The sequence below is a fragment of the Heterodontus francisci genome, chromosome 9 (genome assembly GCF_036365525.1).
Source record: "Heterodontus francisci isolate sHetFra1 chromosome 9, sHetFra1.hap1, whole genome shotgun sequence".
NCBI classification, from domain to species: Eukaryota; Metazoa; Chordata; class Chondrichthyes; order Heterodontiformes; family Heterodontidae; genus Heterodontus; species Heterodontus francisci.
In genome coordinates, this window is record NC_090379.1 from 14,495,830 (window position 1) to 14,514,800 (window position 18,971).

The 18,971-nt window shown below is 42.5% G+C and overlaps 1 protein-coding gene across 7 annotated transcripts in view; it reads left to right on the forward strand.

Moving 5' to 3' along the window:
* LOC137373594 (centrosomal protein of 128 kDa-like) overlaps positions 1–18,971 on the forward strand; it is a 442,182-nt gene that overhangs the window by 34,574 nt on the left and 388,637 nt on the right. For all 7 annotated transcript variants that reach the window (XM_068038587.1, XM_068038590.1, XM_068038589.1 and 4 more), the window contains exon 8: positions 331–447. In XM_068038587.1, the coding sequence (XP_067894688.1) occupies positions 331–447 (117 nt within the window). The remainder of the gene's footprint in view (positions 1–330; positions 448–18,971) is intronic.

An 18,971-nucleotide genomic window follows, 5' to 3' on the forward strand; every position in this document is an offset into this window, starting at 1 on the left:
CAGTTGGTGTCTTGTCCCCAACTAAATGATGATCCTCCCCATGCTCTGCTTCACTGGTCGGGAAACATCTTGTACTTTAGTCTTGACTCCTTCCTGTCCCAGACTTGCAATCAGGTTACAGACTGCTAAGATCTTCATTCCATCAGTTTGTGGACTGGATGTAAACCGAGCAGCAGGCATTGTGTTCTCTAAGTGTTGGTACCAAACGAGGATCACCTCTGCTGTATTTAGTTTTGCAGTGCTGTAATAACTTGCCTTTTGCTAGCAGTAAACATAAACTTAAATTTTCCTGGCCCCTTGATTAATGTGCTCTGTCCTCTCTGTACCCAGGTTTCAGAGAGAGTTGAAAGACGCTTACAAGAAATTGAAAAGGAAATGAGAATTGAACGGCAATTAGCAGAACGTCGTCAGGACCAGCTAGGACACATGGCTGTACAGCTGAAAGAGGTGAGACATATTCTCCAACATGTTATTGGAAATATGAAACATTTGTTGCTGGGTCTGCCATAAAAGTAGCAGTAAGTTCCAATTGTTTGTTGTCTTATGAACTTGAGAATCTCCAGGCAAAACTGTGGGAAAGGGTTCAAATTCCAAGGGCCACAAGTGTGAAAGCTTGGAAATAAAGTCTAACCTTTTCACCCCAAAGGATCTGATGGACTGTCTGTTACACATACCACCTGCCTTCATGGACAGGAAAGTATGGCGATATGTGTAACGGGCAGCCAGCCTGCCATCCTCACATTGGTTGAAGGATTGAGATACATGGCTATAAGTAGTGGAAGGTTCCAACCTACTGCTACTTTCTTGGTAGTTGAGGATTTTTTTTTTTTTTTAAAAAGGATGACTTTTTATTTTCCATTACATTTATTTTCTTCTGGTTTGTGCTGCCATTATATCCTGCGTAATACTGAAAATTGAGACTCTTGATTGTGGTGATGAGACCTTGGTGATACTAAATACCGAGACCGTCCATTTCTAGTAAAGAAAGTAAGTGTGTCCATTTATATAATGCTCTTTGTGACCTTGGGATACCTCAAAGCTGTTAAATTACTTTTGAGGCGCAAATGCAACAATCAGCTTGTACGCCGTATAGTCCCACGAACAGTATTGCGATGAATGGACAGTTAATCTAAGTTGGTGGTTGAGGGATGAACTCGGTCACAAAAACTCCTCACTCTTTAGTGAATGGAATCTTTTTACATTTGTCTGACCAGGGAGGCATGGCCTTAGCTTAATCTCATGGTCATGGATTGAGTAGAGGCGATCATATTTGGGCATCTGCATAAATTCTGAATTTTGTTTTTTAATTTTTAATAAAGTTAGATGTTCTCACTTTCTAGGACAATTCTGTAGGATTTATCCAATTGTAAACATCTTTATTGAAAACCTAAGAATTGTTGCAATCCAAATGCTGGTGAAAAGCAGGAATATTTCTAATTGATATCATTGTTTTTGGCATGTGGACAATGCTCCAGTTGCCCTGATGGCGTTATAATTCAAGCATGTAATGTGGGGTCACTGGTAGGTCTGGACAGGTCAGGGTGGCATTTTCCTTCCCTACATTGAGAACTAACATTCCAGTAGAGGTCAAATCTAAGGTGTAATCCTGGAAAAGAACTTTTTTATTTAAAAAAAAAACCTTATCTTTACAAATGCTCAAAACCTCCATTATCGCCTCCACTCAACTGGTGTGCTGAAATGACCTCTTCGAGCAGTCAAATCCTTCCCTGAATGATGTTAATTGAACCAGTTCTCCAGTTTGCCTTGTAATGGAACAAAGTAAACCTGTAAAAATACTGGTATGTTTATCTTACAGACCTTGGGTAGGTGGACAAGTTTAAACTCAGTTATTGTATGCTTGCCTGCATTCAAATTCCTTATTGTGTCTAGTTATTTTTGCCATCTTGGAATATCTCTGGTAGGCTGAATTCCTGGACCAATCTGGTATTACTAGCTCTATCAGCTGAATCTTTACTGTTCTGACCTGTGGATTGCATTCATGTTCCTGCGCACTGGCTGTAGCACAGATTTCTGCAGCGGTGTGTGAGCTAGATTTGTTTAAAACTGGCTGAAGTGTACAGATTTTGTGTGGACAACAATGGCATGTGACATAGAGGGTGTAGAGAGAAAGCAGAGAATTATAGACCAGTCAGCCTGACGTCGGTAGTGGGGAAAATTCTAGTGTCCATTATCAAAGATTTCATAGCAGAGCACTTGGAGACCAGTGGTAGAATCGGGCAGTCAGCATGGATTTACGAAAGGGAAATCATGCTTGACAAATCTTCTAGAATTCTTTGAGATGTAACTAGTAGAGTTGATGAGGGGGAGGCAGTGGATGTGGTTTATTTGGACTTTCAGAAGGCTTTCGACAAAGTCCCACTTAAGAGATTAGCATGTAAAATTAAAGCGCATGGGATTGGGGGTAGTGTATTGTGATGGATAGAAAGTTGGTTGGCAGACAGGAAACAAAGAGTAGGAATAAATGGGCCATTTTCCAAATGGCAGGCAGTGACTAGTGGGGTACTGCAGGGATCGGTGCTAGGACCCCAGCGATTCACGATATATATTAATGATTTAGATGAGGGAACTCAATGTAATATCTCCAAATTTGCAGATGACACTAAACTGGGTGGGAGGGTGAGTTGTGAGGAGGATGCAGAGAGGCTTCAGGGTGATTTGGACAAGTTGAATGAGTGGGCTAATGCATGGCATATGCAGTATAATGTGGATAAATGTGAGGTTATCCACTTTGGTAACAAAATCAGGAAGGCAGATTATTATCTGAACGGCTATAAACTGAGAGAGAGGAATATGCAGCGAGACCTGGGTGTTCTCGTACACCAGTCGCTGAAGGTAAGCATGCAGGTGCAACAGACGGTAAAAAAGGCAAATGGTATGTTGGCCTTCATAGCGAGAGGATTTGAGTACAGGAGCAGGGATGTCTTGCTGCAATTATACAGGGCCTTGGTGAGACCACAGCTGGAATATTGTGTGCAGTTTTGGTCTCCTTATCTGAGGAAGGATGTTCTTGCTATAGAAGGAGTACAGCGAAGATTTACCAGAGTGATTCCTGGGATGGCGGGACTAACGTATGAGGAGAGATTGAGTCGGTTAGGATTATATTTGCTGGAGTTCAGAAGAGTGAGGGGGGAATCTGATAGAAACCTACAAGATTCTAACAGTGCTTGACAGGGTAGATGCAGGAAGGATGTTCCTGATGGTGGGGGAGTCCAGGACCAGGGTCATAGTCTAAGGATACGGGGTAAACCTTTCAGGACTGAGGTGAGGAGAAATTTCTTCACCCAGAGAGTGGTGAGCCTGTGGCAGTTGAGGCCAAAACATTGCACGTTTTCAAGAAGGAGTTAGATATAGCTCTTGGGTCTAAAGGGATCAAAGGGTATGGGGAGAAAGCAGGAACAGGTTACTGAGTTAGATGATCAGCCATGATCATAATGAATGGTAGAGCAGGCTCGAAGGGCCGAATCTCCTACTCCTGCTCCTATTTTCTATGTTTCTCTGTGTCACTAATTGTTCCATGCATGCACCCAAGCTGGTTTTGATCAGTCTCGACACTCAAAACAAATGACACATGCAGTTCAGGAGAAATTGAGGTGGTTTAAAAAATTTTCTTTAATATATTAACTGTGTACATCACGAGGTTGATATGAGAAGAGGAGGAACAAAACATTTGAATTCATCAAATTTTAGCTCCTTTTAAAGATATGATTCATTGTGTAGATAGAAGACCTGACTAGCTAGTTTGAGCAAAATTTAAAGAAACAAGTGTGCAATGTTATACTTCAAATCTGTAACAAACATTTCTCTCAACATGATCAAAGCTGTTAACACCTTACATTTAATTGTACCTTTACTGTATGATCACTCCTTCCTCTGAAGTGTTGAGGAATTTCCTGAGAGTGAGGAATGGAGGATGATAGATTGTGCCAAAGATGAGAGGAAGTGGTTTTGCTGAGGCTTGGAAGGAGGGCAGAAAAGTAGTAAGGGTGAGGGGTTTAGGTCAGTCTTTGCTCAATGGTTGCATTCTCACATCTGACTCAGAAGATCGTCGGTTCAATTCCCACTCCAGAGACTGAAACATATAATAAAAGCAAAATACTGCGGATGCTGGAAATCTGAAATAAAAACAAGAAATGCTGGAACCACTTAGCAGGTCTGGCAGCATCTGTGAAAAGAGAAGCAGAGTTAACGTTTCGGGTCAGTGACTCTTCCTTCTTCGGAACATATAATCTAGACTGACACGTCAGTACAATACTGAGGGATTGCTGTAATGTCGGCAGTGCCGTCTCTTGGATGCGGCGTTAAACTGAACCCTGTTCACCTGCTCATGCAAAGGTCAAAAGTTCTACTGTGCTGTTTGAAGAAGAGCAGAGGAGTTGTGCCCAATCCCTCAACTGACATCATTACAGCAGTTTATCCGGTTGTTAACTCATTACTGTTTATGGTACCTTGCTGTGTGCAAATTGGCTGCGAGTTTTCTACCTTGCAACAGTAACTGAATTTCAAAAGAACTTCATTGGCTGTAACATGCTTTCAGCCATCCTGAGGACATGAAAGGCGCTACATAAGTGCAGGTCTGTCTTTTTCTTTTAGGGAGACTTCCAACATATGAGGCCGAAATAGCTCAAAAGTGGAGCAAAGAGAAGGGGGCATACAAAGGAGGCCAGAATTGAGAGTGCAGACTGTAACAGAGCTCAATGTTGGGTAGCGACAGGGAAGGTGAGGCTTTAGTTCAGAAAGATTTTCTAAAATTGATGTGTACATGGAATGGGAGCTGGTAAAGGTTGGCAAGGACAGAGCTAATAAGGGAATGGGATACAGTGTATGATAGGATGGGTGGAGTAGAATTTTCAATGATTTATATTTTGTGAAGGGTAAATCTTGGGAGGCTACAGGCCTGCATAAGCACTGACAACAGCAAGCAGGGTAAGCAGCCAATCAAATTGAACTATTCTCGCAGACAGCAAACCAGGAAGTCAGATAGCGAAGTAAATGATTATGATTGGATTTAGATAAAAGCTACAATATCAGACAAATAAAAAAAAAAAAAGTGGACCTTTTTTTTATCATAATGGAGAATTTTGACATTCCACAAACCAAATTTGCTTTTCAGAGCCAATGAGGTGCTTAGCAGTAGTTATGAAGTTAGTGTTCATATTCCAGAAAGCTGTTGAAGGACAGAACTGGAGCCAATCTATACACACTTTTTTATAAGCATTTATTTACAGTGCTACTTATTACAAGCATACACCTCCTAATCCAACAACCAGTTTCAGTCTGTTTCTATTGATAGGGGCACGAGTTAATGCCCACCACCTGCATATAATTAAACACAATTAATTTACAAATAATAGTATGCTGTTTTAAAAACTCAATTATACCTCATTCAACAAGGTGTAACTTTTTCAAGAGTTTTTACAATGAGAATAACAGTGTAAAAGTGGAAGTTTTCATGAATTTGCTGTTTAGGAGTTGCATTCTAGGGGGCAGAAACCTCACAGCTCATCCTCTGGAGGAGCATTGTGTCACTGGCAGCAACCTCTGGATTTCCGTGTTAGTCTGTGCACTTGTGAACTCCTGAAGTTGCCGTCCGTTTCAGCGCAGCAATGAGGCAAACGCTGACAGTTTTGCTGTCATGATCCTTGCAAAATCCGGGCTGTGGTTTTGTGTTCCATTTCTATTCAAGTTGGTTTTCTCTTTATTTCGGAAAGCTCGGTCTGTTGCTGGCGTACCAGTTCCGTGAGCATGGACAACCTTCTTTTCTTTTTAAGTGGCAAACAAATGATGCTTCAGATCAAATGAAGCATATTTTTAACTTTGTCAAACATTCCCAGTGTGTGTGTGTGTCTATGTGGTCGAAACAGAAGAAGTGGTGAGCCAAGACAGCATCCGCAGGCTGCGGAAGACATCATAACCGAGTCTGAACCTACCAATGCCCAACGGCCACCTGTGCATTTTCCAGTAGTGGGTGACTGGGTAGTGATCAGGAGTGTAACTGTGGCTGAACCTCTTTTTTTTTCCCCTCCCTCTCCACCACCCTCCCCAAGTCCTCCCTCTACCTGAACTGATGCCAAGAATAGCACTTTAACTGCTTCCTTGGCTGAATTCAGAAATTGAGTGTTCACTGGCGATAGGACTTGGGACTTTGTGACGCACTGAGGCTCATCGAATACCGATGTGGAGCATGCCTATCAAGTGGCAGTGAGTCTGTTTTTACGTTTTATTTTGCTGTGGCACACTCTCACCTCTGACTCAGAAGGTGGTGGGGGTTCAAGTCCCAATCCAAAGATTGGAGCACAAGTCTAGACTGACACTTTCCAGTACAGTACTGAGGAAGTGCTGCACTGTCTGAGGCGTATCTTTCACATGAGACGCAAATCGAAGCCTCATCTGCTCTCTTGGGTGGTTGTAAAGGATCCAAGGGCAGTACTTCGAAAAAGAGCAGGGGAGTTCTCCTCCAGTGTCGTGCCCAATATTTATCACTCAACCAACGCTTTGCTTTTTGTGGGATCTTGCTGTGTGCAAATTGGCAAGTAGATTTTCCTATTTTAGAGCAGTGGGTTGGGTTGGCATCCTTCCATCTACAAAAGATGATGGATACTGCAACAAACAGTCCATTGCGCCTTTGCTGATGGCTGTGAAGGCCAATCCTTGAGAGGCAAAGGCAGGTTCTGCCATAAGTGCTGCACGTGAAGCTGCCAAGTGATGCTGTGAGTTGTTGTTTTTGATGGTGTCTGTTGCCAAGCTGCTGTAGCAACTGGTCATCGTGGTCATGCACACCAGTCCACAGGATGTGTCACCATTTTCCTCCTTCGCCAGCTAATGACTCCCAAGTGCAATAATTGACATTTAAGGCCTCCATGTCACGCTTGCAAGCATCCTTGAAGTGGAGCTTTGGCCACTCCACTGGTTATGTGCCCCAGCTATCTCACCATGCAGAAGATTCTTGGGTATGTGACGTTCTTCCATCCTGCGGACGTATCTGATCCACCGAAGTCGCCTTTGTTTGATTTAGTTCCAACACACTACAACAGTGACTACATTTCAAATGTATGTCATTGGCTGTAAAGCGCTTTGGGATGTCCTGAGGTTGTGAAAGTCGCTAATGCAAGTCTTTTTTCTTTTTCCTTGCTTTCCTTCATGCTGACACTCTAAGGAACACCAGCAATACAAGTTAATTGGTTTCAGTATTTGAACACGGCATTGGAAAATAAAATAGCTTTATTTGAATAGACATAGCTAATGGGGGCTGTGTGGAAGATATTTTCTGACTAGTTCGCTAGTCAGTTTTTATTACATTGTGCCTTCATTTTGTTTTCCACAATATCTTTGATTTTAAAAAATTGTATTGGTAATTTTGCTGATTGTATTTTCTGTTCTTCTCTATGTTTCCGCAATGAGTAACCACCAGGGGTCAGTTTTTCTTCATTGCTGCGAAATTTGCCTCTTTCAGGCTTCTGTTGATTTTATTCTAGCATTTTAATGCACAGAAAAAGAAATCATCTCATGTTTTTTTCAGTTAATCAGTTTTTAAGCAACAGTGGGAGTATTTTACAAACTGACTTCTTAGAAAAAGAACTCAGAGCTGTGATGATATAGAATGCACATCAAGTATGTGTGACATTAAATACAATGTCTTTTGAAGAAAATTGCAAAACTCCTTTTAAGTACTGAACTGAATCCCCAAAGCTGTTGTGGTAAAATTTTTACAATGGTGTGTAGTTTATGAAAATGTGCTGTTATTCACCATTATGCACCTTTGAATGCAATTGCAGTGCATTAGCTATTCAATGGAGACTTGTTCAATAGCTTATTTAATGTCCATAGCTGCATAGAATGGAATATTAATATGTATTAAATCTTTACCATAACTGTAACAATATAAAAAGCTCCAGGTGCAGTGTATTCTACTGAGTGCTTTTTTATCTGTAGTTGGGATAGGAATTTATGATCTCCTATAATGAAATTACAATAACTTTACAACAGTAATGATGGGTTATTTTATTATGAAGCAAAAAAAATTCCAACAGAAAACTTACTTAATTTTGAGGTAGGATTTTAAAATATTATACACGGACATATGATGGAATAATGAAAATCAGGGATGGGCAAGAGGCCAGAATTTGAGGGGTGCAGAAATCTTGGATGAACATGGGGCTAGAGGGGGGTCACAGATAGGGAGAGACGAGGCCATGGAGGGACTTGAAAACAAGTATTAGAATTTCAAAGTAGAGCTGTTACTTGTCTCGAGACCAATGTATGTTTGTCAACAGAGGCGTGATGGATAAACAGGACTTGATGCGAGTTAGGATATGGGCAGCAGAGTCCTGGATGAGCTCAGGTTTATGGAGAGTGGGAAGTCGGCCAGGAGAGCATTTGATTAGTCAAATCTAGAGGTAACAAAGCCATGGATGAAAATTTCAGCAGATAAGCGGTTTTCCAAAAATGTAAAGAGAATTAAGTTCAGTGAGTCCTCTTACCTGCTACTGTTCCTGCTTCATTGCACTTGTCATTCTTAACTGTTGCTAAATTACTGGTCATAGTGCTACCTGACCCCTCTCTTTTGACTTTTTACCTCCAGCAACGCACATTTCTTCGTTCTTAAAATTGTCTGCTTCTCTTTCTGGGTCTTTCCAGTCTTTTGCTCTAGTTCAGCTCTTCCTGGAATAGTGTTGATTTTGATTTTATTCTTCATCTTGAACTCTTTGGGTAATGAGTATTTTTCATTGTTGTGCACCATCAGATTTTGTGCTATTAAATTCTCTTGAGTAAGATTGCTGAATATTATGGGCATTCTGTGATTTTTGAATTAGTAAGGTGAGAAGTGGCCAACCAATTTCTCAGCTGAAGGGATGGATTTAAAAAAAAAGAATTCCGCAAGCAACTGAAATGTCAGCAGAATAATGAACCCATTGACTGCAAATGTCATCATTGTAAGCAGAAATTCTCCTTGGTTTGGAAATGTTATCTCTCTAGCTTTTATTAATTTGCACTGAGACCAATGTTTGACCCGGGTGAGTGAGTGAAGGTTTCTTTTTTATTTATGAAGCTGTGAACCTCTCTCTCTGCTTTCCTTAGGGCTCTGTTTGTGCTTCATGATGTCCTTGAATCTGATTAACGCATAATCAAAATATCTGAGGAATTACTCCGTCAAGCTTTGTATGCAGCTTCTCCTAGTGGCAAAGTTCTCTCAGATAATGTTGTCACTAGGAACAGGAGATGACTGTTCATTTAGATTATGGCTGATCCAAATCTTAGCTCCGTCTACCTTCCTTGGTTCTGTAACCATTAGTACACTTGCTGAACATGAATCAATCAAACTCAGTTTTGAAATTTTCAATTGAGTCCCAACAGTTTTTCGAGAATGAGAGTTCTAGATTTCCACTACGTTGTGTGAAGATGTGCTTCCTGAACACTTTATCCCCCCCCCTTGTATTGGATTCCTGCACCCAGAAGAAATAGTTTCTCTCTCTCTAGCTACCCTGTCAATTCCTTTTGAACACCCCAATTTGATCACCAGTTGGCTTGTATTCCCTTGAGAATACAAGATTTTGTTTATACAACCTTTCCTCATAATCTAACCCTCTTAGCTGCTACAGCTGTCTTTTTTAGGGAGAACTCAAATGGAGGGTTATCCATCCCTTGCTCAACGACTGAGGCAATAGGCCTTCCTTCCCTTTCTCTTTGACGAGGCAGCACACTGGGTCTATTTTCATCTTTCTATTCTCTCTCTTCCCCCTCCATTTGAATTACAATAAAACCACTGTTAAACTATCATGGTTTAAATTCTATCTTAAATGCATTTCTATTAACGGTTTTCTTCCTTCTGTTTTCTTCTCTCTTGCTTTTCCCTCCTAGGACGATTCATTCTCAATTTTTTTTACTGCGACACTTTTTCTCATCAATTGTTAGCATGCACACTAGTACAATTCCTTTATCAACTGTACGAAGTAATTGTATGAACTGTAAATTTCTGCATGGTCATTGTTAATTGGGTGCAATTGGCTTTTGCTGTACAGTGCATTAATGGTATATATGGTAACTCCGTTTGAACTGGTAGGGAAACCAGATAAAGATCAGTGCTTTTTCAAAGGGGGTGTGGTTGGTTGAAATAATAGAGGGGAGAATACCGCAGGGTCTGGAAATGGCTGAAAAGGAAAGGTGGGAGTAGCAAGATCCGGTTTGGAGCTTAAGTCAATATGGTACTAGATATAGAGGGAAACCTTAGAGAGCTAGGCTTGATGAGGAAGATTCTTACGGTAGTGGCAGATATGAGAAAAGTAATGAGCCCTATATCTATGAGACTGTCTTTGGGATTCTCTGAGTAGGAGATAGTGTGAAGGGTCAACTCTAATCTATTGAAGATTAACGGCCATCCCAGGAGCCGGTGGACGAGTGCAGTCTGGTTCAAGGTGCAGTCTGGTTCAAGGAGCAGTTTGGTCCAGGAGCCTTGGAGGGATGGGGAAGGAAATTGTAGCTATCAGAGGAGTGAAGTTTGATTCGGGGACCAGGAGGGAGGAGTGGAATTTACTTCAGAAAACCAGCTGAGGGGTAAGGGCCCAACTGAGGGAGCCAATGGAAAAACAAAACACAGCCTAGGAGAGTAATTAGTTAGGGAGTGGTGGGGGCAGGTGCGCTGGCTGTCTGCCTGGGAAACCAGAGGAGCAGTAGACATCTATCCAGGATCCATTGCAGCAGCAGAGTTATACCCAGAAACTAAGGGAGCAGTTGAGTTTATCGCAGGAATAAATGTCAAGTAAATGATGAGTAATTTCTGGTTCCAGGCACGGGCCCCTCGGGTGCTCCAGAAGCAGAGCAGGGTCTTCTCAGCAAAGGAGTCAGTTGAGGGCGAAGTGATGTCAGTGGATAACCATATGTGAGGTTGTAGAAATGAGTAGCTTAGGATGGTATTTCCTGGCCTGGTACCATCTTGGAGAAAGATCTTGCTACTGTAGTCCTGGATTCACCATAGTGACTGACTTGCTTTGGATAGGCTAATCAACTGAAGCATTTCTCCCTTGCTGTATGAAAGGTAGTAATGCCAGAGCATTATGTTATGCAGAGGAAGGATTTTTAAAGTTAAAGTTCTCATTTCCTCTGATAAATAGTCAGCCTTTCCAGGAAAGACTCCAGTCAATTGCCAGTCTCCACTGAGTTAGTTGGGATGGTGGTGAGGGTGCCATAGTTGGCACCAGTACACCCATGTTATCAAAAGGTGAGGTAGAAGGCGGTAGGGCTCCTGATTTCTATCCTGTGACCCCTGCTGGATATGTCCATCTGATTGCAAGAATGCTCATAGAATCCTCTCTATAATGCCCCTACTATTTAAGCAGCCTAATGGTGTTTCTAAAGCTCGTGCATAAAAAAAATACCCACTTGAACAGGGCACTGAATGGTCCCCAGCACCTGTGGGACTGCACTTCAGTATGAGTAGTGTTTGCAGGAGCAGAAGGGAGAGAATCTGAGGATAAAATAAAAAAGCAGTTTGGCCAGGTCAGTAACCACAGAGGAGCTATAATCCCGATCAGTTGTTGAGTGAGAGCAAAACTATTTATTTGCGTAATCGTGGTATGCAATCCTGTCTTAAGATTGCAATTGTAGGTAGATGTTTAATATTCCCTGGAGTCGTCAGTGCATACATTCACAATTGGACAAACAGCAGAGAAGAGAAAGAGGATTTCTCATTATCCGTACAAGTGGTACACTGATGAAAAGAGATGAGGCTGGCTGCCCACAGTGTTTACCACAATATGTTGTCTTGAAATACTTCATAACCAAAGGTTAGCAGACACGGGCTGAATAAATCTTGGCTTCCAGTTAGCAGGCGCTATTGTAGTACTTCACCGACTGTTTAAGGTGGTGACCTTTGTGATTATGGTATTCCCAACTGTGATCAATAATTGTTGGGCTTGTGGGATAGGCATTTCTTCTCTTCTAAATAAACTCTACAATTGAAATGATGAGAAATCATTGTTTATATCGCTTCCCATTGTTTCAAAACACAGGAAAGAAGCCAGAGATATGATAGACTGAAAATAGGAATTTAAGATACAATGATCGATCAAATCTCTAATCATGGAGCCAAGCAAATATGTGGACTTAAGAATTGAGGTTGGCATTGGTTACGTGGGTAATGCTATCTTTGATCACTCAAAATGAAATTACTGGAGGCAACAATTTGCAGCCTAGTTCACCAGATAAACAACAATGACGTGAAAATCCTTCCCCAGGAAAGGAATTGGGAATGTAAGAAAATATCACCACAGGAAGCATTCAGATAAGGGATAAAGGCAAGACCTGGTTTAAAATTTTTGAGGGAAGATTTAAGATGCATTTTCAGGCCAAGTAGGTCTGTTATATAGTTAATAAACTAGTCATATAAATATTTCATTTAAGCAGTGCTGAGTATGTTTCCATACAATCTCATACAAATGAGTGTTGCAGGATGATGGAAGCACTGAGACCCTTGTTACAATCTGTCCATTTTCTGTTTTATTCTTAATGTCTATACACAAAGTAAATGTAAAAGACTTGTGTGGAGAAAGGATAAATCTAATCTAGCTAAACTGAGTTCAGTTCAGATTGGGATTATTGATCAGTATAACATTCTCAAGAACGAATAGTCTCGAGTCCATTTGGAAATAAACTTGAGGCTACGCAGTTGCAGAAGGAAAGGTATGAAATAGTGACATTTGGAATGCAGAACTTATTTTACAAAGAGGCAATAGCCATTTACTCTCTATCCCATGCCATGGTGGTGGTCTTCTGCCCAAGGCAGCTTCTCTGCTCTTTTCTCCGCCAGGAGAGATCAGCGTGACCAGGGAAGAAGGTATATGAGGTGGTTTCCCGTTGCCTTCCTTAGAACTGAATGGGAGTTGAACTTGCGCTGTTGACTTTCTGAAACACACGCTAGACATCTAGCCAACTGAGCTACCCTGTCCTCCACACTCAATCCCATAATACACAATATTCTGCATACAACTGATGGTGTTACGGTATAGCCCTCAATTTCATGTGATTCTTCGGCCAGTGTTCAGTCCACCCATTTAAAGTGGCATTAAAGACCAACAAGGTTATTTGGAATTCTTAAAAATGGGTGTCTTTTAAAAATTTCTTTTGAAGCTATGCGGGTTGCCTATTTCTGGAATTCATACAAGGGTACACAAATGGGAAAAAAAAAAATTGCCAGGGAGATAGATTGGGGGCAGACCAGACTGTATACTGCCATTATGATGACAGCTGTTTCTACAGGCTGAGGAACAGGCACACCCTACCTTGCAATGACCAACATGTCCCTTTGAGTGCGGGAGAAGTTAAATCCCTGAGAGTTACCAGGATTTTCTGTCCAAAGGAAAAGTGACCCCATACCCCTCGAGTGAGGCAAGTAAACCCATAGTCATACTTAGGGATGCAGGGGCCACCCAATCCCATCTGCTGGGAAAAGGCATGACCTTTCCCCCAGAGAGTGCATTGAATGGCAAAGTATTGGTGAATGATATCGGGAAGTTATGTGTCCTTACCTTTTTATATTGAGTACACCTGGAGTGCAACCTGATTTCAGGACTGTTAACCAGGTGGATTGTCCCTAGTTTGCTTGTAGATGGGATTGATCTGCTCCTTGGTAATAATCTGGCTGGGGCAAAGGTGGTAGATTCTCCAGTGGTCTTAGTGAGGCCGAAAGAGGTCAGGGACACAGAGCAGTTACAGGGGAAGGTCCCTGGTATTTTCCCTGACTGTAATGACCTGGTCCATGGTCAAACAAGCTCCGTCAGAGGAGGCTGTACTGGCACTGCCGACTGATGATCCTGCTGTCTTGTTATCCGAAACCACCTTCGGGAATTTGAAGTAACCAAAGGAAGTGTTAAGCAGGTCTTCCTTGGTTGAGGCTTAGCAGGCTGACCCAGTGTTATAAAAGTTAGCACAGACTGCCCAAACTGAAACTGAAGCAGAGGGAGTTCCAGAATGCTACACTTTAAAGAATGAGGTGCTGATGAGGAAGTGGAGACCTCCTCACAGACCTGCGGATGAAGAGTGGACAGTGGGTTCCTGGGCCTGCAGAAACAGCTGTCATCATAATGGCAGTAGACAGTCAGGTCTGGCACCAATCTATCTCCCTGGCAGCTCTTTTTTTTTCATTGTGTACCCTTGCATGAATTCCAGAAATGGGTAACCCACATAGCTTCAAAAGAAATTTAAAAAAGACACCTATTTTTAAGAATTCCCAATAACCTTGTTGGTCTTTTTTGCCACATTAAATGAGTGGACTGAACACTGGCTGGAGAATCACATGAAATTGAGGGCAAGGGATGCAGAATTTTGTGTATTATGGGATTGAGTGTGGAGGATGGGGTAGTTCAGTTGGCCAGATGTCTAGCATGTGCTTCAGAACAACGTCAACAGCGCAAGTTCAATTCCCATTCAGGTCTAAGGAAGGCAATCATAGGAAAATGTTGAGAATAGCCCACAAAATTCCAATGACTGGATATGTCGGTATCCGAAAAACCCAAGCCCGCAAAAGAAAGCATTTTGACTGTCTGCAACTCCACAAGGATGTGGTGGGGCTCTGTAAAACTTGCCACATGTGCCACGTTGTGGGGAAGACTCAACCTGCAATAAAACCTACACCCCTAATTCCCATATCGGCTTTTGGCGAACCATTCAGCAGAGTGCTGGTGGATTTTATGGGGCCCCTGCCGAAGACAATAGGATGCTACCAGTATCTTCTCGCCATTATGGATGTGGCTACCCAATTTCTAGAGGCCATCCTGCTAAGAACTGTATTAAAAACAAGAAATGCTTGAAATACTCAGGTCTGGCAGCGTCTGTGGAGAGAGAAGCAGAGTTAACGTTTCAGATCAGTGTCCCTTCTTCAGAACGCTGCTAAGAACTGTCTTTGCCAAGGGAGAGGTGGAGGGCCTAACCCAATTCTTCACTCGATATGGGCTGTCTGCCGAGATCCAGTTGGATCAGGGCACGAATTTTATGTTCAGTATGTTTCAAAAGGTCATGGGTAATCTGGGCAAAACCCCGCGAAAGTCCTCCGCCTACTACCCACAGTCACAAAGGGCTTTGGAACGGTACCATCAGACCCTAAAAACATCAGAGTATGCTGTTCTGAGTATCCCCATGACTGGGACAAAGGGCTGAGATTTCTTCTGGCTTTAGCCCCTTTGAATTAGTTTGTGGGCATGAAGTGAGAGGGTCTCTTAAACTAATCAATGAGAAATTTGTAGGACACCGGTTCCTTCCATGTTAGACTACATCTCTATGTTCCACGAGTGGCTCATGAGAGCCTGTGCGGTCGAGGCCTGCTGAGGTCGGGAAAAAAGGAACCCGACCCGAGCCCGGCCCGGCCCGAGTCCCTCCGATTTTGCCCCGAGCTCGACCCGACTGTCACTTTACTCACCTTCGGACTTGGAATCTCCACGAATATGCAGCGCATGCACGACGACATCACAGTGATGTCACTCGCCCACTGCGCAGACTCCGTTTCATCCCAGCTCAGGTAAGTTTAAAAAAAAAAAAAATTTAAATTACTTAGCGGCACAGCACTTGCCATGTGTGTCCGGCCCGGCCCGACCCGAACCCGACACATGTCGGGCTCGGGTCGGGTAGCAGGCCTCTTCTGTGCGGTGACTCGGGAACACCTGAAAACCATACAGACAGCTATGAAAAGGCAGGCGAATAAACATGACAAGGCCAGAACATTTCAACCCGGTGACCATTTGTAAATGCTATTACCAATGCAGGATGAACCATGGAAAGCCTGATTCAGAGGCCTGTACAGAGTAGTAAAGAGGATTAGCAAGGTGAATTATTTAATCGACATCCAAACCTTGGGGGAAAAAGCAAAGGCTGTGCCACATCAATATGTTAAAGTAGTATCACAGCCGGGAAAGGGACAACCAAGCACAGGTCTGTCGAGCTGTCTGGAAAGAGGAGGGCGAATGTTAGTGAGGATGAATTAGAGGGAGGCCTGAAGGATTCCCAAATCGAACCCCCTACTGTCTGGTTAGCTAACACTGAAATATTAGAAACATTGAAAAATAGGAGCAGAATTTGCCTTCTTAACTGCCTGCTGCACCTGCATACTTGCTTTCAGCGACTGGTGCACAAGGACACCCAGGTCTCACTGCACCTCCCCCTTTCCCAATCTATCGCTGTTCATATAATCTGCCTTTCTGTTTTTGCCACCAAAGTGGATAACCTCACATTTAGAAATGTTAGGGAGATTAGACACTGTACTCTTCTATTTAAACAAAGAACAGAGAGGAGACCTGACAAGGCAGCTCACAGTGTTTAAAGAGATCTGCCGGGACAAACCAGGGTGCACAACCCTAACCCTACACGATGTGGATGTTGGAGAGACCCCTCCCATAAAGCAAAATCCTTACATATGAGCCAATAAATTAGGAGCAGGAGTAGGCCCCTCAACCCTGCTCCATCATTCAATAAGATCATGGATAATCTGATTGTAACCTCAGCTCCACATTCCTGCCTGTCCTCAATAACCTTTCACCCCCTTGCTAATCAAGAATCTATTTCTGTCTTAAAAATATTCAAAGACGCTGCTTCCACCGCCTTTTGAGGGAGTGCGTTCCAAAGACTCATGACCATCTGAGAGAAAAAAGTTTTCCTCATCTGTCTTAAATGGGCAACCTCTTATTTTTGAACAGTGACCCCTAGTTCTAGATTCACCCACAAGAGGAAACCTCCTTTCCACATCCACTCTGTCAAGACCCCTCCGAATCATATAGGCTTCAATCAAGTTGCCTCTTACTCTTCAAAACGCCAGTAGTCACCAATGCCCTGTTTAACTGAAGCATAACCACCATACTTTTGTATTCCATTCCCCTTGCAATAAATGATAACATTCGATGAGCTTTCCTAATTACTTGCTGTACCTGCATACTAACCTTTTGCAATTCATGCACTAGGACACCCAGATCCCTCTGCATCTCGGAGCTCTGCAATCTCTTGCCATTTAGACAATATACGTTTTTATTCTTCCTGTCAAAATGGACAATTTCACATTTTCCCACATTATACTGCATTTGCCAGATCTCTGTCCACTCGCTTAACCTATCTATATCCCTTTTTATCCTCCTTATGTCCTCTTCACAATTTACTTTCCTACCTATCTTTATGTCATCAGCAAATTTAGCAACCATACCTTTGGTCTCTTCATCCAAGTCATTTATATAATTTATAAAAAGTTGAGGCCCCAGCACAGATCCCTGTGGCACACCACTCATTACATCTTGCCAACCAGAAAATGAGTCATTTATGCCTACTGTCTGTTTCCTGTTAGCAAGCCAATCTTCTATCCAGGCCAATGTGTTACCCCCGTCACAGTGAGCTTTTATTTTCCGCAATGATCTTTGATGTGGCACCTTATCAAATGCCTTCTGGAAATCCAAGTACAGTATATCCACTGGTTCCCTTTTATCCATAGCACATGTTACTTCAAAGAACATCAATAAATTGGTTAAATATGATTTCTCTTTCACAAAACCATGTTGACTCTGATTATTTTGAATTTTTCTAAGCGCCCTGCTATAATGTCTTTAATAATAGCTTCTAACATTTTCCCAATGACATGCTAAGCTAACTGACCTGTAGATTTTTTTTTTAAGAGATACAGCACTGAACCAGGCCCTTCGGCCCACCGAGTCTGTGCCTACCATTAACCACCCATTTATACTAATCCTACACTAATCCCATATTCCTACCACATCCCCACCTGTTCTTATATTTCCCTACCACCTACCTATACTAGGGGCAATTTATAATGGCCAATTTACCTACCAACCTGCAAGTCTTTTGGCTTGTGGGAGGAAACTGGAGCACCCGGAGAAAACTCACGCAGACACAGGGAGAACTTGCAAACTCCACACAGGCAGTACCCAGAATTGAACCCGGGTTGCTGGAGCTGTGAGGCTGCGGTGCTAACCACTGCGCCACTGTGCCGCCCATTCTGCTTTCTGTCTCTGTTTTTGAATAAAGGAGTTACATTGGCTATTTTCCAATTTCATGGAACCTTCCCCGGATCTGGGGGATTTTGGAAAATTAAAACCAACGCATCAACTATCTCACTAGCCAGTTCTTTTAAGACCCGAGGATGAAGTCCATCAGGACCCGGGGACTTGTCAGCCTGCAGCTCCAACAATTTGCTCAGTACCACTTCCCTGGTGATTGTATTTTTCTTGAGTTCCTCCCTCCCTTCCATTTCCTGTTTTACAGCTATTTCTGGGATGTTACTTGTGTCCTCGATGGTGAAGACCAATGCAAACTACCTGTTCAATTCATCTGCCATCTCATTTTCTGTTATTAATTCCCCAGACTTGCTTTCGATAGGAACAATGCTCACTTTGTTAACTTTTCTTTTTAAAAAATATCCATAGAAACTCTTACTATCTGTCTTTATGTTTCTTGCCAGCTTTCTCTCGTACTCTAATTTTCCTTCCTTATTAATCTTATAGTCGTTGTTTGCTCCTTTTTATATTCTGTTCAATCTTCCGACCTGCCAGCCATCTTTGTGCAATTATATGCTTTTTCTTTTGCCGATGTCCCAGGAAACTAACCCAGGTTCAGGAGGAAATTCAGTACATGCTGGAGCAAAAGCTGATTGTTCAGTGGTTTAATTGATCTGTGTTTGATAGTGTTAGTCTATTCACCGATCGATGTTCACTGTGCTTAATTTCTTAAGCTTGAGGGTGGAGCTCGAGGGTTATGAGAGGGTTCCGGAAAGAACAGACAGATCCCCCCCCCCTTGAAGGAAATCAGCTGCATTGCTGCATCCCAGAGAACCACCAAATCAACCGTCCACATCTTCCAACTGGAAGTCAAAGAATCAGCGAATCAGCTGTCCCCATCTTCAAATCTCAGGAAGCCTCAGGACAAACAAAGGAAAGTTCAGTGACCACCAAATTCAGCCTGAAGCCAGCTGAGTC